Source organism: Podarcis cretensis (assembly GCF_951804945.1).
Source record: "Podarcis cretensis genome assembly, chromosome: 3".
Taxonomy (NCBI): Eukaryota; Metazoa; Chordata; class Lepidosauria; order Squamata; family Lacertidae; genus Podarcis; species Podarcis cretensis.
In genome coordinates this window covers 82573978-82596617 of record NC_137172.1, presented here as the reverse complement: position 1 = coordinate 82596617, position 22640 = coordinate 82573978, and the positions used below count along the sequence as shown (strand labels likewise).

The 22640-nt window shown below is 39.8% G+C and overlaps 1 protein-coding gene across 6 annotated transcripts in view; it reads left to right on the top strand.

The window, feature by feature from the left end:
- The window catches only part of ORC3 (origin recognition complex subunit 3), a 43555-nt gene that overhangs the window by 13186 nt on the left and 7729 nt on the right, over nucleotides 1–22640 (top strand). For 3 of the 6 annotated variants that reach the window (XM_079970439.1, XM_079970442.1, XM_079970441.1), the window contains 13 exons: nucleotides 968–1127; nucleotides 1321–1434; nucleotides 2321–2454; nucleotides 4485–4548; nucleotides 6696–6812; nucleotides 8497–8576; nucleotides 9861–9994; nucleotides 12632–12714; nucleotides 13974–14071; nucleotides 15286–15427; nucleotides 17955–18071; nucleotides 19569–19642; nucleotides 20694–21052. In XM_079970439.1, coding sequence (XP_079826565.1) covers nucleotides 968–1127; nucleotides 1321–1434; nucleotides 2321–2454; nucleotides 4485–4548; nucleotides 6696–6812; nucleotides 8497–8576; nucleotides 9861–9994; nucleotides 12632–12714; nucleotides 13974–14071; nucleotides 15286–15427; nucleotides 17955–18071; nucleotides 19569–19642; nucleotides 20694–20799 — 1423 coding nt within the window. In that variant the 3' untranslated portion in view covers nucleotides 20800–21052. Of the gene's footprint in view, nucleotides 1–967; nucleotides 1128–1320; nucleotides 1435–2320; nucleotides 2455–4484; nucleotides 4549–6695; nucleotides 6813–8496; nucleotides 8577–9860; nucleotides 9995–12631; nucleotides 12715–13973; nucleotides 14072–15285; nucleotides 15428–17954; nucleotides 18072–19568; nucleotides 19643–20693; nucleotides 21220–22640 lie in introns of those variants that run through there. The other 3 variants (XM_079970440.1, XM_079970438.1, XR_013837248.1) reach the window with 2 other exon arrangements.

The following is a 22640-nucleotide window of genomic DNA, read 5'->3' as shown; positions in this document are numbered from 1 at the left end:
GTGTACAAAAAATCCAGCCTTTCTTGCTGTGTAGTACAGTGGTACCTCAGGTTACATACGCTTCAGGTTACAGACTCCGCTAACCCAGAAATAGTTCTTTCAGGTTAAGAACTTTGTTTCAGGTTAAGAACAGAAATCATGCTCCAGTGGCGCGGCAGCAGCGGGAGGCCCCATTAGCTAAAGTGGTGCTTCAGATTAAGAACAGTTTCAGGTTAAGAACAGACCTCCGGAACAAATTAAGTACTTAACCCGAGGTACCACTGTACTTAATTTTTGCTGCACACAAACTTGTGTGTTTCCTTTGTTCTATATATCACTTTCAGTTATAATTTGAACTTGAGATATAGTTAATCTACTTTCAAATCTATATTTCAGCTGCAACTCTGGCTGTCCAGATGTTGCTGGACTCCCAACTCCCATCGGCCCTAGCCAGCACGATCAATCCTCATAGATGATGTAGTTCAAGGCTGCAGGTTCTCTATTCTGCCTGCGATCTTGAACTACAGATAGTGCACTGAGCAGGGAGTTGGACTAAGTGGCCTCCAATCAAAACCCCATGATTCTGTGATAAATGGCACAGCACAACATGTACCTATTAAACTGAGCACAGTGTAATAGCTGTGTTACACTAGCCAGCACAGGACTTGACAAAACTCCTCTTTCTGATGTCTTCCTGGGAATGTCAGCCCCTGACAGGCCACAATATGCAGCTGATTAGCTCCATTCTCTTTGGTATGAATCAAGTTGTACATGCCAAAACTAGGATGGCCAGAAGGATTTAAAGGCCACATTCCACATGAATAGAGGGTGTGAATTGTAAAATTATGTTTTTGCTTCCTTGCCTCATTAATATTGACACCACTGTATTGTTTAATGCCGGGGTGGGTGGTGGTAGAATGTATTGCCCTCTGATCACGATATACAAATTTAATTTTCCCTTCCTGTCTTTTTCTCTTATGTGCCATAGTCATTGTATACAAGAATTTCCACTGGTACTTATTTTTGGAATTGCCACCTCTCCAATGATCATCCATAAGTTACTCCCTCACACAGTTTCCTCTTCGTTATGCATAGAGCTCTTCCAGTCTCTTTCATGCAAAGAGCATTTGACAAAAGTAATTGACAAGGTAATTGCCTTTAACTACAAAGGAAAAAGTAGTTTTTATTAAACAATATGGTAAAAGTAAATGTAGATTTTTGAATGCAAGGCAACACCCTTTTAAATGTGTCTTGTATATGTTGGGAGAATCTGCCAAATTATGTAATAAATTGAAAGGAGCAAAGTTTTAATAAATGTTATTTACTTCTTTTTTACTTCAGCTACTCCTGACAAGCCAGTTTCCCTTTAAACTCAGTGAGAAAGTTCTGCAGGTGCTAATAAATATATTTTTATACCATGATTTCTCTGTGCAGAACTTCATCAAGGGATTTCAGGTAAGAACAACACAGTTGATGAACTTTAGATGTTACACTTCTAGCAAACTTAGGTTTACTACGTCACTGTGAAAATTAAGGCAAATAACACTGCAGACTGCAACTGGGTTTCATATTATTGAGTACTTCTACTTACTTCTCTCCACAAACAGAACTGGCATGGAGGGGAGAAAAACCCTTCTCTTTGATGTCTGCTTTCTGTGTACAAAATCTCCACATATGTAATGGCACTGTTTCACCTAGAACAGATTGATAGGTTACAATCGCTCATTTAGCTGGGGACCATGCATGTGTCTTACACCATTGAAATGGCTGATTGATTTCACTCAGAAGAAAAAGGAAATAGGAAATGAATGGGTGGGAAGATAAAATTTGTAAACTTTAACAAAATCTATTGAGTGATTCCTTCAAGAAAATACATGGAGTCAGCATGATATCTTTCTGTAACACTGCTGTCCCAGTGAATAAATCTATCAGATCAGTTATGTATACATTAATGGTCTGGTTTCATAACTAATCCATCCAGTTGCATATTGAAAATGTACTCTGCAACTGGCATAATTGTTATTTGTTCAGAGTATATAATACTGAGCAGCAGTAGTGTTGGTTGCGGTTGCAGAGCAGGGAGGAATGAAAAAAGCAAAGTGGTTGATTATTGGTCTCTGTGGATAATTATTCATTTGCCTTTTAGGGAAGCAAGTGATTTCTGTAACCTGATTTATTGCCATATTTTTAAAAATGCATTGCACATGGTTTCAGCTTGATGCTAATTATTTAACAAAATAGATATATTTTTCCAATTGCTAACAATAGTTCTCATATTTTGAAAAATAAAATTTTGAAATCTCAGCATCGATATCCACTGTGATTACCTTGTTGCCTGTAGCTCTCTCTTTTGGAGCATTGTTATTCCCACCCACTCAGTGTGCTGTGCTGTGAGCTCCAAGAAGCTAGGAAGAGAACAGAAACGTTATCACACAGTCAGTGTGAAAACATTCGAAGACTGCCATCTTTTAGAAGGTAAAAGATGAAAATAAATCACTGCCTGCCTTTAAGTGAATTTCTTTTCAAGTTTAGCCTTTCACATGTGGTTCTATATGGCTCGTATAGTTGTGTGTAATTTCATATGAGACTGCATGCATGCTGTGCAGACAGGACTCTCGAACCTGGTCTTGAAAATGACCATATTCCAATGGATCTATGCATGCATGAGAGACAATCTGCATTTGCAGCTAGAGGGTACTTTTGCCATTTTTGCTGCAGCCACTTGCTGTGCTGAATGTGCAGGCTCCATTTTAAACTGAAAATCAACTTTCCTTGATAGCAGCATGCAATGGAGTACCTTTAGCAGGATTTCTGATAGTCAAAAAGTTGATCTTCCTGTGCCTTTCCCTCTATCAACTTGCTTTAGCTTCATTTTTTAAACTTCATTTCCAAGACTGAGCTCCCTGTTGTTGCTATTAACCATCCAGACCTTTATCTAAGAGATTCTAAATGAATGGAATTCTAATGGAAATTCTGAATGAAATGAATTAAGTGAACACAAAATTGCACATGGATATATCCCCCCCCCCCGAGTACTATCTGTCTGTCTGATTTGCCACCTGGTACACATAGCCTGGAAAGTACTGTGTTAGATCCAGATCTCAACTTTTTTGAATGAAACAGCTCCTTCTGTCCACAAAAGGCTTTTGATCTACAGCGAGGGGGGAAAGTATTTGCTCCTCTGCTAAATTTCCCCGGTTGCCCTCTGACAAAGAAATGACCAGTCCATAATTTTAACGGTAGGTTTATTGTAGCTGTGAGAGACAGAATAACAACAATTAAGGTCCTGGAGTGGCCTAACCAGTCTCCAGACCTTAATCCCATCAAAAATCTGTGGAGGGAGCTGAAGGTTCGAGTAGCTACACATCAGCCTCGTAATCTTACTGACTTGGAGAGGATCTGCAAAGAGGAGTGGGACAAAATACCTCCTGAGATGTGTGCAAACCTGGTGGCCACCTACAAGAAACACCTGACCTCTGTAATTGCCAACAAGGGTTTTGCTACCAAGTACTAAGTCATCTTTTGCAAAGGGATCAAATACTTATTTCACTCATTATAATTCTGTCTTCTGGGTTTCTGGGGATTTCCCTGTTGTTATTCTGTCTCTCACCGCTACAATAAACCTACCATTAAAATTATGGACTAGTCATTTCTTCGTCAGAGGGCAAGCGGGCAAATTTAGCAGGGGATCATATACTTTCCCCCCTCACTGTAGCTGGGAAATGCCATAGTGGAAAGCGGGAGGCATAAGAACGTAAGAAAAACCTACTGCATCAGGCCAATGGCCCACTTAAGTCCAACATTCTCTTGTCCCAGTGGCCAACCAGATGCCTATGGGAAGCCTGCAAAGAAGACCTTCTTTGGTTTCCAGCAACTGGTATCCAAAAGCATACTGCCACTGACTATGGAGGCAGAGCATAGCCATCATGGCTAGTAGCCACTGAGAGCCTTATCCTCCATGAGTTAGTTTATTCCTTTTCTAAAGCCATCCAAGTTGGTGACCATTGCTGCCTCTTGTGGGAGCAAACTCTGTAGATTAACTATACAACTTTGATGGTCTCCTCTCCACCTGCAGTCCCCCACTCCATCTCCAACACTATTCCAGAGGATACTCCAACACTATGGAGCAGATTTTTGTAGGGTACAAGAGAGCGCAGAGAGAAGGGAGAATTTGCAGAAGGTAGTTTTTCCACCCCTTACGCCAGCAAGTGCAAAGTCTAGATCCAAGCCATAGTTAGTTTCTCTTATGTTTAGGAAGATAATATGTAATATCCATTATTATTATTATTATTATTATTATTATTATTATTATTATATAATAATAATTTAGAACATGCGTATTCCAGATGGGACAATAACAACAACTCATCTAGTATAAACAGGTAGATTCCTAAGGTTCCAGAATACTGTAATGAAGTCACTTCCTTAAAAAAATGAAAGAAATTATATTGTAAGGTTTGGTTTGGCTTTTCATTTTTTGAAGCACACTTTTCTTTTCTCTTCAGGTTTGTTGAAAACCAAGTCTCAAACAAGCAGACAGTTCTGCTGACAGATGATGAATGTTTAAAGGTAAAATGTAGGCTGAAAAAAACCCTTAAGCTTTTAAACCCCTGAGTTCAAGCATTCTTTCCTACTGTGCTAAACAGCATTGAGCAAGGAGTGGGACCAAGGAGCAGCCCTGCTCCCAGCATTGCTTGCTCCATCTAAGCCCTCCTGCAGTATCCATGCATACACCATGTATGTTTGTAGGGAGAGGGGCCTCTTCACATGGTGTTGGACATACAAAGGTTTTCCCTAGAATCTGGTGATTGTTCAGGGTTTGATGAACAGTCAGTCAACAAAATGCTTGACAAATCTTTTGGATAACATACATTTCTGTGTAAAGCAGGAATGGGGAATCCCCCTGTGGAGAGCTGCATGGTGGTAAGAGGCAAAGCAATGAATATGAATGTTACTTTGGTACAGTAGACAAGTTTCTACACACATGTGCGTGGGCACACGCATGCACGCACACCCTTTTTATCCTCTACCTGGCCAAGTAAGAAGAAGCATTGGAGTTTGAGGACACCTTCCAGCTGTGCAGAAACACTCAAGGAGGGTGAAAAGCAGGGCCACTGAGGATGTGGAGAAACCTAGAGGGTGCATTTGGTCCCCAGCCCTGATATAAAGCCCCTGGATGTTGCAGAATTGCATTCCATTGAAGTGTTTCATATTACACATTTGATAATGTGAGCCAAACCCATATTTTCATGTGTTATGTGTAACCAGCCCATTCACTAAGTACAGCTTGTCTCTTCGACCTGAGCATGCATAGGATTATATCCTTCCAGCAGCACTGTGCTACTTTTATGTATTCAGAAGTCAATCCCATACAGTTTAGTGAGGCTTACTGTTGAGTACGGAATTACAGCTTCAAATGTTTATATACAGAAATTCATGAGTCTTAGAAAAGTCAACTGAGGTCCAGTTTCTTATACGATATAATGCAGAATGTCCAGAAAGATTTATACCTGATAATGCATTAAAATGCTGCTCTGTTGTCTTGGAAGTGAAAGATTCTCTTTGGAAGATCACCCTCCTCAAGTCATCTTTATCTGCTAGAAATCATTCATCAAATAAGAGACAGAGTGGCAAACAAGGGCAATGAAAGCACCAGTGATTCAGTGCTGCATCTTTCCAGCTTAGATAAGGCTTTCATAAAACTGAAATTAAATCTTCCTCCTTTGGGAATTGTCAGACTTCATTTCAAAGTTATAACAATGGTTGAACTTAATAGAAAAACCTGCCAAAAACAACCCAATACCATAAAATAGAAGGCCATAGCACAAAATTATCTGTCAGATGCATCCAATAAATTTAGCAGAACTGGCACACAAATGGATTTCCTCTGTATATCTGTAAGGGGCTGAAGATCTCTAAAGTAAATTTTGTGTGATAGGAAGATATAATCTCAGATCAAATAATTCTGCTAGAATAGAACAAATGGACTAACTTCTCAAAATACTGACTTCTTCCATCTGTAAATTATAAGAAAATTTGTCAGGCTTTGTTATGGCACTAAGTTTTCAGTCTTTGCCAAAAATTTATGTAGTCTGCTATTCTCTATATAAAGGCAGGCATTAAGTATTGGCTTTTATAGAAAAAACATTGAGGTTCATTTTAGCCAACTGATAAGAAGTTTCAGCTTCAGACACACAGGGGCACAGCTTGTTGGAGTTGTAAGGCAATCTCAAACACAAATGAACTTCCTACAGGAGATCTTTAGTCACAACTAATTTAAGACACATTGATTTCAATGGGTCTGGCTCCTAGGTATAGTTAAGTCTCAATCCAAACCGTTAAACGTTTAAGTTGCTTATATATTTTTGAAGATTCACTGTTTAAGAAGTAGTTGCTTTATTGAAGACTTTTTATTTTCTGCCACAGTGGTTGTTTTCTTTTAAGGGAAATTGGTGTAAAATAATAGTAGTAAAATGGGGAGAATAGAAAAATAGTTGACACCCACTGCCCAAGATATTGTGGGTGTACTCCTTTACATCCACTAGGAGGCAGATTCTTTGAAGAAAGATTGCCCACCCACCTAGGAGTAAATTTCATTGAACTTTGAGTAGACATGTATCAAATTGTGCTATAACTTGTACAGTTGGACTATAGGCTCCCAGTTGCTTGCTGTAGCAAGTAGTAGGCTAATCAGACATTTTCCTTTATCAATTTAGGAAACAACACAAGAATTGCTTCAAGACCTACATACTTACCATGAAAATTATTTTCCAATTCTATGTTGTCTTCATGCTTTCACATCTTCTCTTCCCAAGTATCCATTAGGCAAACAAGTATGTACAAATCTTTTCTGCTTTGTGTTTTCACATCTTGAGGAGTTTGAATTCATTTTGCAGTCTTGCTGCTTCACTATCTCTGCAATAGAGCCCAAGCACTATTGAGTTCATTTTTCTTTCTTTTTACTGTTTGTATCACCCAATATCCGTGCATGTACATCCATCTCCGTGTCTTCTTGACTCTGAAGCAAACACTTAGGTTTTTAGGCCTAGTTATATTGGGTTGCATCTTAACCTGCTGGCCACAAATGGAAAGGCTCCAGCTGTACCTGCAGAGAGTCCTCTGTGAACCGGATGTTTATATGGTGGAAGGAAGAGGTGACTTCTGCTTATCTTTTTCCTACTGCTTATCTTTTTCCTGTCCCCCAGAGCTACCTCCTAAACTGTTCAAGATGATCCCAAGTGTCTCAAGCAGATTTTCAGAGAGAGGAGATTTAGCAAAAATCATCACCCATGCAGGAAAGCATTCAGTTCATGGAGTTATGTTCTGCGTAACTCTGGAGGATCAAAGATTTGGAGCCATCTAATTGCTTTGGCATCCTTCTGGAAATCAGTACAGTACTTGAAGGAGCATCTCCACCCCCATTGTTCTGCCCGGACACTGAGATCCAGTGCTGAGGGCCTTCTGGTGGTTCCCTCGCTGCGAGAAGCCAAGTTAGAGGGAGCCAGGCAGAGGGCCTGCCTTCTCAGTAGTGGCACCTGCCCTGTAGAACACCCTCCCACCAGATGTCAAAGAGAAAAACAACTACCAGACTGTTAGAAGACATCTGGAGGCAGCCCTGTTTAGGGAAGCTTTTAATGTTTAACAGACTACTGTATTTTAATATTTTGTTGGAAGCCGCCCAGAGTGGCTGGGGAAACCCAGCCAGATGGGCGGGGTATAAATAATAAATTATTTATTATTATTATTATTATTATTATTGAAACTGCACTCTAAAAGGGCTAGGAAAAAGATACATTTCCCGAGGAACAGTTAAAGTAGCTTAAGTCTGTAGTGTAGATTTATGCATATCCCATATCACACAAGTGTCCTGTTTGGGGCAGGACACCCTAGATTTACAAAAGCCACTTGGCTTCTGATGCCAGTCCCGAAGTCACCACCGTTTCTGCCACAGCCACCAATGTACTTCTGGAAGCCAGTGCCACACTCGCCTGGGAACCAAAAGAGTGCTGAACCAAAAGATGCAAGTTTGTTGGTGCTGCATTCTCCTATTCCTCTGGCATAGGTTTTCTTTGTAATCTGGGTCTTGGGCTACAAACACTCCCCTTATCAGTGGCGGAGCTTCATGCTCTGGCACTGGGGGGCAGAGAGCCGGCGGGGGCGGGGCTGACATGCATCCTGGGTGCATGGCACACAGCCCACAGGGGTGTGACGCACATCCTGGGGGCATGGCGCTCTGCCTGAGGGGACGGGGTGGCTAGCGCAGGCAGGGGGCAGCCGCGATGGCGCGCTGCCAGGGGCGGTGTGCTCCCCTCGCACTCCTCTTCCTTTGCCAGTGCCCCGTATCCCGTTTTAAAGATCTGAATGGTGTTGAGTCATCCACATTTGAGGTCAGTGAGTCCTGAGGACTTCCAGCTTTTCATGAAAACAGTGACAACTTAGCCCTTTGTGTTTTAGATTTTTTTAAATGCTAAATTTAGTCTATTCCATGCTTTTAAAACGTACTCTTCTATTTAACAGATCAGAGAGTTATATTGCACATGTTTGGAAAAGAAAGTGTGGGAAACAGAAGAATATGAGTCAGCTATTCAGCTGGTGAGGTAGCCTTCTTTCCATTTTCTTCTTGTGTTTTAGATATTTTAAATGCCTCCATCTGCTATTCAAGAAGAACTCAAGAATGTTGCCAAACAGGAAGCTTTTTTGTAACTGACTGCATTGTTTCTCTTTGATAAAATGGATGTTTTTAATTTACATTTCTATCCTTTATAGTGGGGTTGCCAGCAGGGATACAGAGCCAAACTCTAATTTTTCATTCATGCTTAGTAACGCTGTGAGGAAAACCATTGAGCTCTTAGTTCTGTTCACTGTATCCTATTACATTTCATCCCCACCCGTTTTCTCCAAGGATTTTGGGACAAGAAACATGGCTCCCTCCCCCATTTTATTATGTGAACAAGCCAGTGAAGCAAGTAAAAATGAGTAATTGGATTAAGATACTGAGATTTTGAACCTAGAACTTCCTGTTTCAAGCCTGACACTCTATATTCTCACTACATCATTCTGGCTGTCATTGGTGTGTGCATATGTATATACGTACTTTCAGCTATAGATGTCAGGATTTTGAGGGTATGGTTTTGATTTAGAAGTTTTTGCTGTGAGCCTACCCATCAGGGCTTTCATTGCACCTAGCTATCCCAGGTGACATTTCTGTGTAATTTCCCATCTTCACAATGTTCTTACAGTAGCCCTGAATGTGCTGTGTTGAAATATCTTGAGTTTGAATGAAGAGATTTTTACTAATGGAGAAGATTCAGAATAAAACTATTTGAGATTTGTAGATTATAAAGAGTGGAATCCAGATTAAGTTAATTGAATGTAGTTACCTTTGAAATCACTAGGAACTAAGTAATGGCTAAGTTAAGCATATCTGTGAGCTCTTAGAGTTGCATCATATATAGTGCACAGTTTTGTAACTAGCCAAGTAGGGAATAGTGGGTTATAGCCAATGCTCAACAAATGACATTCCACTCTCACAACAGGATGTTCCTTTTCTCTCCTCTCCCTGTGGGCCCCCAAAATCTGCACCCTCTGGAACAGATTTTGAGGCTCCACAGGAGAGGAAGAAGGAATTCTATTGCACAAACAGAAGTCTCTCGTGCAAATGGAACAGCAGCATTGAATACAACCCAGATACTTAAATGGTTTTAACTTTGTTTCTTAATTGTCCACATTCTTAAACAATAAAACTGGTAGCTTGAAAACCATTATGAGTTTTCCATGCTTTTGCAAAAATGCTAGACAAAAGACCAGGCATTCTGCTAAATGCTTCAAGCAGTTTACTGTGTCTATAATAAGTTACTAACATTGTTGGGCTGTTTTTTCAGGATGATGGCCAAGGATGAGTTGGTGGCGATTCTTGAAAAATGTGTGGAGATTATTACTTCCTCTCCTTCAGAACATCTTAAAATCCCTTCAGAGAAACTGAAGCAGTACCTGGACCAATTTAGGAATCTTGAAGGTATTTTGTACCAGTTGGTGTTAGAAATTTAAAGTCCATTCCCAGCATCAGTCACCATTCTCACTGAAAACTTGGAAAATAGCTTCAGTATACTGGGCACTGTTATAAGAAGAAATTATTGGCAGACAAAAGAATTATTGAAATGTTTGTCACAGTTACAGCAGACGAGGAAAGTAGATAGTCATGAAGTCTGTAGGCTTCCCGACTTGTCTGAAATAAGTCAGCAGCAGGCCTGTTTAATTTTAGAAAATGAATTCCTGAAGTAGTAATGCAAATAAGAAAGTGGCTCTGGGTGTTTTTTTGTGTACAGATAACATGCAGACCTGCAGCAACAAGTCACTGTCATTGTCCTTTTTCTTCATAGGGGCAGCCTAATTTATTTTACTGTACTACACGATTTCTAGACAGACAGCCTATGATAATACCACAGACCAGCACTGCTTGTTAAGATAAGGCAGACTGCCATTTGCTGAGCATTACTCCAATTAGATCTGCCCTTATCGTACACAGCTTAAACTAAATAGGAGAAATGTTAGTTTTCAGGCCTTGCACTGCCCCTGCATTTGGCCACCTACTCCATAACTGTTGCTGAATAAAAAAATGAATCCGGTGCTTACGAAGCAGTGGTTTCATTTATGTGGTTTTTGACCTATGCCCATTTACAAAGGTTTTGCTTGTCTGCCTACCCACATTGATAACCAGAGTAACAAAAATGGCCAAATACAGGCTTATCTTTGGATTTCTGGCCCGTTCCTTAGCAAAAGTTTTTATACATTTCTTAAATGATACAACTTGAATAAAGAGAACTTTAACTTCAGTAATGTTTACTCTAACTGTCCAGTGTAGGTTGTAGCCAACCCACTCTTAATACTTAAAGAGGACACCTTGAAATCAATGGAGTTAGGTTACTTCTGTTCATGGTTTTCAGTGGGCCTCCTTGGAATATGACTTAGTTGGAGTCAGCACACCACAATTCAGCTGCTGACTGAATCGGTTCACCTCAGTATCCTCAAAGTGTTTATAGCTCTTCTTTAAATGAGAGTTGTGTGGTGAAGTGGTTAGTGTCAGATTAGGACTTGGGAGACCTGGGTTCAAATTTTCACCCAGCCGTGAAGCTCACAAAGACCTTAGTCCAGTCACTCTTTCCCAGCCTAAACTACCTCACAGGCTTGAGGGAGAACTATGTATGCCACTGAGTTCCTCAGAGGAAAGGCAAGATACAAATAGGGGCTAGCAAGAGTGCTTAAAATTAGCAGTCTGCAGATGTTATTAAAATGTATTATCCTTGGAAGCATTATTTGCTGTTTTCGATGTTCTGAAAAAAGACCCCAGATATTTAATACGCTGCATTTGGAAGAAGTACAATAACCTTTGGCTTCATTGTGAACAAATTTCTTTCTGATGCTGATCAGTTCAACACATGTTGCTTATAAAACCTCAAACTACGTACAAGACAGAAATATGAATGCTAGATCAGAAAGTGAATGAGAGCATTTCTTTCTGACTCTGAGAGAAATGTAGGGGAATTGTGCAAGGCACTAATTACAAGGCAAGCGTGAGGGTCCCAAACTCACTTTTTCCTCATTATGCTAACTTGGGGGAGAGAATCAGCAGTTGAAAAGGTATGAGTAACCCTTCCTTTGCCTGCAAATTCACCCATCGTTTTCCACTCTGCCAACTTGAAGTCCAGAAAACAGAGGGGGAGTGTGCAAATCAACCAGTGACTCTTTTCCACCTGTAAGCTCATCAAAGGGAAATACATAAACAGAGGCGAGGATTATTTTGATTTGTAAGAAATAGAAGTTTTGTGCGAAGACTACATGTATTAGGCAATTGGCAAACATGAGCTTTAAATCTGTTAAAGAGCTTAATGCTGAAACCTCATAATCAAGGGCTCAATAGATGTGAGAATAGAATTGCAAATAAAGGAATATGTGAAGATTTTGAGGAGAACCATCTTATGCGTGCCGTCAATAGGAATAGGTGGAAATTATCCAAATATGAATCAGAAAGCTGTAATTGAGCTCTGTGCTTTATTTTTGTGTACTTTTAATTCCGTAAATCTTTGGTGCTTGAGGCAGTAGAAAATAAGCCTCTTTTCTTTCTAAATATTTTACATAGGGGCAGTGGAGCGGAGTGAGATTCAAAACGTTGTATCCAGCTAAGTTATACTAAGAGTAGACCCACTGAGATTAGTGTAGCTAAATCAGTTGCAGCCATTAATATCAGTGGGTCTACTCTGCAGATGACTTAATTGAATACAGCTCCTAAAAGTATATATGTGTGTGTTTAACAATAAATGAAAGCTCTGGAAGGCAGTGGAACAGAGCAGTTTAGTTTCCGCAAATGTGCCCAATAAGATTTAATATGGGATTAAGTGGTGCACAGGGATTTCAGTCTTGACGCATCTTATCTCTTACTCTTCTTTGAATAGGAAGTTCTTAAGCTGTCCTGTTTGAATGCAGGAAATTGATGGGGGCAGGGAGAGAAGGGGATTGCAAATTTCTCAAAAACATATTCTCACCTGTTTTCCACTTAACTGTTTGCACCTTTCTCTTCCTTCCATGGACAGGCAGTAGCAGTTCACATAACCCACACAGTTTTCTGACTGACTGACCCCTGTTCTTATTCTGATAGCAGAAGCCAATGGTGGTCAAGAGGAGCCCATCTCCTCACTACAAGAACTTCAGAAGAAGACAGATCTTTATCACCTGCAAAAGGTCAGACTACCTAGGAATGAAAATATTATTAGCAAGACTGATGGCCGTATTTTAAGCACCTTTGGAATACAAACCAGATAAAGAGAGCAGTTTCAGCTTCAACACAGTGTGATCTTGAAATTCTGACACAGTCCAATGTAGTGAAGGGACAGGGTCCTCCCCAACCCAGTGTTTTCCTTCTTGGTCTGTTCTTTACCATGTCCATTCTTGTCAAAATATACCGAATTCTATGAACACCCAGATGTTACAACTTGTGAAGTGGATGATAATATGATTTGATTAATCCCGAGAGCAGGAGTTGGGTTTTGCTTGGCACAAATGTTTTACTCTCCCTTGTGCAAAGTATCACAGGGTGCAGGTACTAATTGAATTTTGCATTATTGGTAAGTTTTAATCTCAAGGTGCTCCAGGGCTCGGGTTTTTTTCTTCAAAAGTGAATAATCTGAAGTTATACCAGTAAGAGGCAGCAACTTATGGCTCTTCCTTCACATCATAGCAATAGCTGACCTTGGGCCAGTCACTACTTCTCAGCCCAATCAACTTTGCAGATTAGTTGTAAGGACATAGTAGCATGGAACCATGTGCTGAGTTCCTTGGATGAAAGGTATAATTCAAAGGAAATACCTAGTCAGAGAGAGGCCCATCAACATAAACAATCTCCATTGTTCAAGCATGTGGTACTATGTATTCATTGGAAAGGAAGGAATTGATGGAAAAAATCTTGCTACAAAGATGTAGCAGTCACATAAGCACTGGCAGTAACCTCAGATCCTGAGTAATTGAGGATCTGCCATAGAGAGCTAGCCCTTTGGCTCAGCTTGATTGGTCAATCTAGCTGCAAATCAGGGTTGAAGTGTAAAGCAGATTTTAAGAAAACCCAAGAGTTTCACTTACTTGCTTGCTTGGATTAGTATATTATTCTTGCTCTTTGCTGTAATAGAATCACAACTGATGAATTTTAGAAGGAAAGAATTACCTGGAATTTCTGTATCAGGTGGTCATGAATTTGTGGAAACTGTTCTAGTCCAATAAAATTTCACTTACATGATAGTTGTTAATACTTGTAAAAGTGCGACTGTACTAGTTAAGGAACACAATACTATTTTGTCATCAAGCTAATCCTCTTTATTATTTATCACTGAAATCCACAATAATAAGCTTTTTCTTTTTCATTTAAAAAAATCTAATAACCTCATTAGCATTGCCAAGTGATTTACTCAATATAATTACTTGGAAATTCCTCTTTTGTTTTGCTTTAGACCCTGCTGGAGATGAAGGAATCAAGAAAGCTTAAGAAACTAACAAAATTTGAAATGCTTCGTTTTGAAGTGGTTGACTTTGTAGATGGCCTTGTAAGGTTAGCTTTGCTTTCTTTCTGACTTGGTTGTACAACTTTGCGTAACAAATTTAGTTCAACAGTAGACAAAGGCGCAGTTCAGCTATGATGAACCATGGTTTGTTCAACCAAGACAAACGTGCACACCTTCCTTCCTCTCATTCCCTCATCCCTGTGCAATAGGAGGGGAGGGAGGTGCACACACAAAGTTCATTCCCAATCCAACAAATCTGAACTAAGCCCAGATTGGAAATGATAAAATTGGGTAAAAAGTATCTGCAGAAAACCACTCTGTTTCATGCCAATACATTGTGTTCTTAACTTGAACTTGAAATTGGCCCAACATTGCATCAGGAACAAAGAATGTTGTCAACTAAATAGCAGTCTGGCAGGATGGAGGGTCAAGGGCAAAAGGAGGGAGTAGCACATGATGATAACTGATGGGTGTCATAATAAGACAGCTGTGGAGTGCAGTAGCATTAACTATGGGGGTTGTGGCTGAATAGTTTATAAACATGGCTTATTCAATAAATCAGGGTTTTTATTTGCTTTGGATGTTTTTCAGTTCCACTTTGGTTCATGGAAATTCAACTAAGATTGAAATACAGATTTAATAAGGAAATCACCTACAGAATGTTGTGTTAAGTAGCTCTCTCAAAAGGAAAGATTGAAATACAGAAGAAAAAGAAAACAGGCAGAGAAGTTGTTAAGTAACGTGTCACTACAGACTAGGAGACTTTTCATCCTCCTATATTTGATAGGGCACACATTAGCAAACTGATATTGGACCCAAGTCACGTTTTTTAAAAGCTACTGAGGTGCGTTTTACAACTGCTGCAAATATGTAGAGGAGTTAAATCTGCACAGATCACATTTTGGAGGAATCTGAAAATGGGACAAAATGTGGTAAATGTTGGTAACAATTGATGGTTTTAGTAGTCCTTCAATTGCTGGTCATTTCCATAGAGTGAGATTGCCAGTGGTGTGTGCAGATTGTTTGTAACAACTTGCGAGAGAGAAAGAGTCAGAAGTTTTCATTGCCAAAATTACAATGAAAAGCCCCCAATAATTTCTTTTTATGGCATCTAGCCATTTGTCTACATAGTAACAGAGTTCATTGCAAAATGTATATGCTGGTTGGTTGATGAACACTGTGATCGTAGTAGGAATTAAGAAAAAAATCCATGTGTAATACTAGTCTCTCTCCTGCCCTTTATTCATTGGTGGTTTTTCAGAAATTACCTTGCGCCTGCAGAGATGCAGACATTGCATGAGGTGATGTATTTCAGCGCAGCTAATACCCTCCGTGAACATTTGAATGCTGCCCCACGTGTTGCTCTTCACACTGCTCTCAACAATCCATATTTCTACCTGAAGGTAAGAAATGGGCGGCTAAGCAATGTGCCCACACCCTCCTTGTACTTGGCGATCCCTAACTATGTTTAATGCTGTCCTCCCCGGCTTCCCTCATTGGGTTCAACATGATGAGCCCCCACAGCATCTTATTGCTTGAAATGTTGCTAAATGGTATTTAGAATCTCAGTTATGGGTTGTGGAGTGTGTTCCATAATGTAATCATTTGAAAATCGTGGCACTGTGTTTGGATCATGCAAAACGATCACAAGGTGGCTGTTCTTAAATACTTGTGAATCATTTTTTTGACTTTGTGAATTGAGTAATCCTGTCCCATGATCACTCCCATGGCTTTTATTTAATAAAAACCTAGATTTTGTAAGATCCATAGACAAGCCTGTCACAAGATTTTTCTCTTAACCTCCTGAGATACTGAAAATGGTAAAACTATACAAGATATTTAACTACCTGCTAAAATATCCGTTCCCTGTTGCCTGTTATTGAATTTTTCAACGACAGATCTTCCACTGAAGCACTTTTGATCAGTTCCTTAATAAAAGTATCCACATGCTGACAAAGAAAAAGGAGGAGACTTTAGCAGGCAGATAGCATTTCCTTTTTTAAAGATATATTATAAAAATCAACCTATATTTATTTGCTGCATTGAGTTAAGTCGTGGAATATAAATTGACAAGAGCCAGGTTGGGAAAAGAATGTAAATTGTGTATGTGCCTGTTTTATTTATTTGATCTTATCAGTTATCTGATTTTATGCAGCGTTACACAGTTTAGATGGGAAAAACAAGCTTAATTCAAGTTCCAATATATTTGATAAAAAGCCAAGTCTTTGGCCTGGCATATCTGATTAATTTCTTATGCGCTTTGGGCAACTGTTTCGGGTATCTATGAGTAGTAATCTCTGTTATTCCAGTGCACTACTAGTATTTAATTGTGTTCTGACAGAAAGAAATAGCTTTTCATAGTATGAATTCAGTACATTCTGTTCTTTCATGAATTATAAAACTAGGATAAAAAATTATCTTGATAAATATAACTATAAAAGATGTAGGCTGTATAAAATCTAGACATTACTGATTACATAGTTACTATTTCTCCTGGTAATATTATGTTATTATGTACCAGTCCTTGAAGAATGTTAGGATCATGTTTATGCTAATCTCTCCATCTTTCCACAAGTGTGGCTAAAGCATCAACTGGGCAATTCCCCAGCTTTACCCACCACCACAGTGAACCTGCATTACCCCTTTAAGGGGCTATCAACCAAAAATGACTCGCCTCGCCTCACCTTTCATTCTAGGTCTAAATTCACAGTCAAAAATTTTCCTCCTGGAGTGCAAGAGGACAGTGTCATAAGTAATGTCTACAGCAGGACCTTGTCTTGAGGATTAATGGGGCTGCAGAATGTTGCTTGTATTAGATTAGCCTTATTTTTAGGGTTTTGTTTTTTACAGTCAAGTAGTACATACATTTTATGGAATTAAATAAAAGACAACTAATTAAGTAAAAACAAGAATGCTTGGAGATGATTTCTGCACATTTTTATCATCGCATTGATTCTGTAAGAGGCACAGCAATATGTGGAATTTCCCACTGTGTTTCCTCCCAGGTTGGAATGCTGCTAGAGGCCAAACTAGATGTCTTGTCCAGTTCGTCTGCCTCCCTAGCCTTCGTGCATAGCGTTGTCATACCTAGCCCTTCTCTGACCATCCCGGGTGTTCCTCCTTTAATCTTTTGTCAGGCTGTTCTAGGTCTTTAAGTTCATTATCTACCCTTCACCAAAATGTCTCAGGGCATCTTACAAAACAGAAAAAGAACAATGGTATAAGTCACAAGGTGAAAAAAGGGTTTAAACCATAGACAGTATAAAATGTCATGTCCCTTCTTTGGGGTCTTGCTGTGTGTGCTGTGTCTCATGCCAAGAAGAACAATATACTGCAGCTGTTGGTTGCACTAGACTTTCAAGTAATAGCGCCCTCACTCCCATCTTGCAGCCCTCCTGAATGATCAGGTGGTTTTCAAAACCACTCTGTCAGCTAAGAGAGAAAAGCTTTTTCTTTGTGATTGGTTCCTCCCTAACCCTCTTCTCTCCCAGCTGACCTTTTCCTAACTGCCTTCTCCTCCTTAGCAACCTTTCCCTAGCACCTGTTGCCATGACTCTTGCCCTTCCCAATTGCTCCATTTTCCTGACTGCTGCTACCAGGCACAAATGACCCTATTTACTCTTCATCACACTTGCCCCAAGGAAAATCCAGGGCTGAGCTAAGAAAAAAGTGAACTGTGTCAGCTACATACTGCACTTGCAGCTACTGTGCCTGGTGTAAGAGCAGAGATGAGTAGATTAATATTTCAGAAGGCTGGATGAAGTTAACAGCTTTCTGAAATAGTGGCATACGTTATGATTGTGATGTCCAGAGGTTGGGAAGTGGCTTAGCATAACATTTGCTTGGTGGGTCTGGGATGATGGCGTTATTAGCATATAAATGAAATGTACATGCATAACTCTCATTCTCACTATGAATTTTGTTTATCAGAATGAATCCTTGAAAACTGATGCAGGATGTATTTCTAATGCGGCTCCCGATATCTGTATAGCATACAAGCTTCATTTGGAGTGTGGCAGATTAATTAACCTTGTTGACTGGTTAGAGGTATGTGAACATGAATCGATTGACTGTTTCTGTGTTTTGCTGAATACTTAATCTGCTGTTTCTTTCCAAGCTTCACTTGTTTTGACAGCTAAATTGCTGCTGTATAACACTGAGAGTCCTCTTCTTATTTTTCCATGGTCCCCAAATCAGTCCACATAGCCTTCCCAGCTTATACTAGGACCAGAGTTAAATACAGTAGAACCACTTGCATCTTTGGTAATGCCAAGGGCCCCCAAGGAACAAGCATCCTAGTGTTCCCATCAAGCCTTGCTTTTATTAGTTTCTCTCCTTTTCTCTAAGTGTGAAAGGCGTGCTCTCTTCTGCAAGCTGGGCTCTCACAAAAAGCACCTACACCACCTTCCCATAGCTTTCTACCCAAACCAACAGGGAGAGAAATAGCACCCCTTTTCTTCCCCATAATGGAAAGAAGTAATCCCATTCCCTTGCTTGCAGTTTTTCAGTAAATGGCAGCAGGGTGCTGGTGGTGCATTGTAAAAGCCAAACTGTTTTTCTTCCACTGAGAATGGAAAGAAGCAGCTTCTGTCACGCAAGCAACATTTGAAGGAAGCACCTCTCATTCCTCACTACTGATTCTTCAACCCCCAACTAGTGAGGCATGAATTGCACATTATGCAAAGTCCAGCTTTCACGATAGAAGCCTCCTTTCCTTCCTTCCCCCTTCACTGTGGACAAAAGCAGTCCTGATTTTGTTCCCACTTATTGGATTTATTTTAGAAAGTAAGTCATGCCTCGCTGCAAAAGCCCAAGATGGGAGAGAAAGAAGGGGAACTCACTTCTTTCTTGTTTCTTGTTTGTCATCTTTGGGGGTTTTGTTTTGTTTTGCAAGAAACAGTAGTTAGGTGTGGCTGCCCCTTTCTTCAAAAGCCCAAATCATGGAAGCAAAATTGCATCTCATGTCATCCTCCGAGACTGCGGAAAAAGGAAGTGTCTTCTGCTAATCAGGCTTTTGATGGGTCTTGTTGCTGCTACCTCCTGTGTGGTTTAAGTGATCTCTCCAAAACAGGATATGAAACCAAAATTAAACTGATGTGGAGGTGGCAGTAACAAGGTGTCACATGTACCTTCTGCAAAATTCCAGCATTCTAGGAGAGGTCATTGGCAACACTACAAATGGTCTTTACTAACAAGCTGAACAGAAACTTGTTGGCCACTGGCTGAGACCACCCCTGCCCCCCACCAAAAAGCCATTTGTGCTGATCCTAAGTACTGCAACTCTCCATGCTGTATTCAAAACTGTTTAGGAGGCCCCCAAAGTCTTCAGGAGCTGTTTTTTGGTGAAAATTTGTTGTCTGTACGTGGAAGTGCTCTCTGCTAGTGCAAAGCTATCATTGGATTAAACCCTCAGTTTACAAGGATCTTATATCTCTGTGCTTTGTTAGCATGTCGATATCAAACTCTTTCAGCGTATATATTAATTTGTGACATTTATTACATTTACAAAAAAATGGTATAAATCAATACGGTGTTTCCTCGTAGGCTTTTGCTACAGTTGTAGTTGCTGCAGAAAATCCAAATTCCAGTGTCAAGGACCAGATAGATGATGCTATCCAGTATCCTTTTCTGATTCTCTTCTGATTTAGCACCAGCTAGCAAACCAAAATATTGTCTTCTTACAAATAACCTGAACAAATCTAAAAGGGTCTAGCAGAACATTTTGGAGTGCTTTTCAATCCACGTTAAAACAGGGCTGATATTAGAAAGGAAAAATGAACTTATCTAATTTAGACTGATAATCTCCCTGTGTAAGTTGTGTGCCCAGACACCGTTGTTCTATAAAACATTGTCCATCAACATGCCTGCCTTGTAAAGGCTGTTATTTCCAGAGAATAAAGGATGCAATTATTTTACATAACAAGTAACAGTGGGTGGTATGCAACTAAGTTTCACTCAGAGTAGACCCATTGAACTAAATTATCCTTAGTAATTGTTCATTAATTTCAGTGGGTCTACACTGAGTAAAACATAATTAAATACCACCCAGTATGTTTAAGCTCCATCAAATTTTAGTGAGTCTGGAGTTGGTCCTGTACTGACTAATCTGGGAACAAGACCCATGAAACTTCTGAGATGACATGTATAAGATTGCAGTGAAAAGCTGTGGTTCTATGCATATGTTGAGATAAGCCCTCGTGGAACAAGAGATTTATTTCTGCATGCAGAGGGTTATGCTGTAAAACACTTATGACAGAGCTGTGTAGTTTAGGACAGACCTTAGATGTGTTTAGGTGACAAGTTAATTTATAACAAGCCTTTGGAAGAACATCAGCATATCCTAGTCTTTAGAAAAAGCCATACCTTGGGTAGAGAATACATTCACCCTGATCTTTGAGGCAGATGTCTCAACTAGACTAAATTTGTTCCATGTTAATATGAGCCATATCATGTGTTAGATGGAGTGTACACACAGCTGAAAGTTTTACAGCTGCCCCTAATGTGTGTGTATATGAGTGATTTGTAAGCATGTGAAAGCAGTGCTTCAGTGAACTATGCAGAATACTTATCCTATTAGCAAAAAATATATAGTTCTGTATGTTTAGCCCATCTGTGAATATTCCCTTTGGTAGAGTGAAATGTATTTTTCCTTGACTGCCACTCCCCAAGTGCTCGTTTCATTAGAGCAGTCTCAGAACTGGAACTCTTGGGATTCATAAAGCCTTCCAAGCAGAAAACTGATCATGTGGCGAGACTGACATGGGGCAGCTGCTAGTATACTTTCTACTGAGAGAAGGAAATGCTCTGTACACTGTAAACAACTGTGGTAGCACTTTCATAATGAGAAGTGCTGTTTTGCCACTGTAACATTGACAAGAACAAGTAGCTTCATGGATTTTGTTTCTTTGCATTAAAGAACAAGCTAAATCCATCCATTTTAGAGAGAGAATCCAGTTGATGTTTGTTTGAGCATTTTGACATTTTTGTGCCTTTTCTACAATGCATGTGAAATAAAGCTGAACTTATCACTGATCTCTGTCCTATCTACAGAAATGCTGAAGAAAATATTAATATTGTTCTGAGCTGAGCACATTAATATGACTGTACAGTGCAGACTAGACATGATTGTTGAGGTGGGATGTGAGACTCCCTGCTGATGTTTCTTTCCTACTGTGGGAGGGTATACTCTAATGTGGTGAGTTAACAAAGCTATTTAGAGAATGGTGATCAACACCACTGTACTTAAGTAATTTTATTTAGAAAAAATTGTAGAAGCTACCTTATTTTCAGTATTTGCAGTGTATTTGTTATTTTCTAGGAAAGTGAAAAAATCGTTGCTTATAAGTCTGAAGCAAGCTCATCATCAAAGGAAGACTGATCAGTACTGGCCTGCTTGGTACCAAAGCTGTGCCTAATGCATTGTTTCTAAGAGACCAGGAAGATATTGAAAAATTTATGCTTGTTTAATCTCTGACATACTGAATAATCAGTATGACACTTTGGATAACAGTGTTCGTCATTTTTTTTAGCTGGTGTTCGAACAGTTCTCTTTAATCTTTCCATTTCCCTTGGCATGACACAAACAGTTGCAATTTCCTTTAAAAAACAACAACCTTAAAGTGAGGAAAAATTCAATCAAACCTCAGTTAAATTTAGGTTCTTATGGAGCAAACATGAGTGGGGAATTGCAAAACTCTAACCCTCTTGTAGCAGAAGCCTGGCTGAAATTACAACGGGAGGAAAGAACACTAGCAAAATTCAGGCTCAGAATGTTGCAGTGTGGCCATCCAAATGCAATACAACAGAGGCTCCCAGAATGTAAAATTACTTTGAACAATTTCAGCAGCATCAACAATACTAGAAAAAGAGACTGGAATGAAAGCCAAATGAGCAGTCATGGCCTTCAAGTTAAAATCTGGGATTTTAATCCAAAAGCTTAAGAATCTTCAACGTTCACTGCCCCCCCCCCAGCTTGAAAAAGCTAATTCTCGGCAGCTGTGGTAGCAAAAGCAATGATTACTTCCAAGAAAAAGTAGTTTATACAAAGACTTGGACCATACATAAAAGTTAAAAAGCTATTTACGTGTGGTAGCTATTAGGAGTGTGCACCAGATGTTTTCACAGAAGTGCCTGAAATCTGCAGATACAGCAGCTCATTCATAGCGAATTAAGCTTTGTAAATTGTAGGCAGATGCATGCAGTAGTTTTGTGCAGCACACCTTTAAAGTATGGTCTAACTTTCATTTTATGCCAGAACTGGACACCTTTTGCAAGTATGATCACCCCTTCTGACTTTACAGAGCCATATGGAATCTTGAGAGTTCCTGATGGCACTGAAACACTGTATTAATGGCAGTTTGACTCAAAAATATGAAAAACCTTCAAATCGCACCGATTTGTCTTGAAATATTAGTTCAGAGCTGACCAATCCCCACTGAATATGCTTTTTAAAAATTAAGATACAAGTATAGATACAAACTAAGGGATGTGAGTGGCGCTGTGGGTTAAACCACAGAGCCTAGGACTTGCCGATCAGAAGGTCGGCGGTTTGAATCCCTGTGACAGGGTGACCTCCAGTTGCTCGGTCCCTGCTCCTGCCAACCTAGCAGTTCAAAA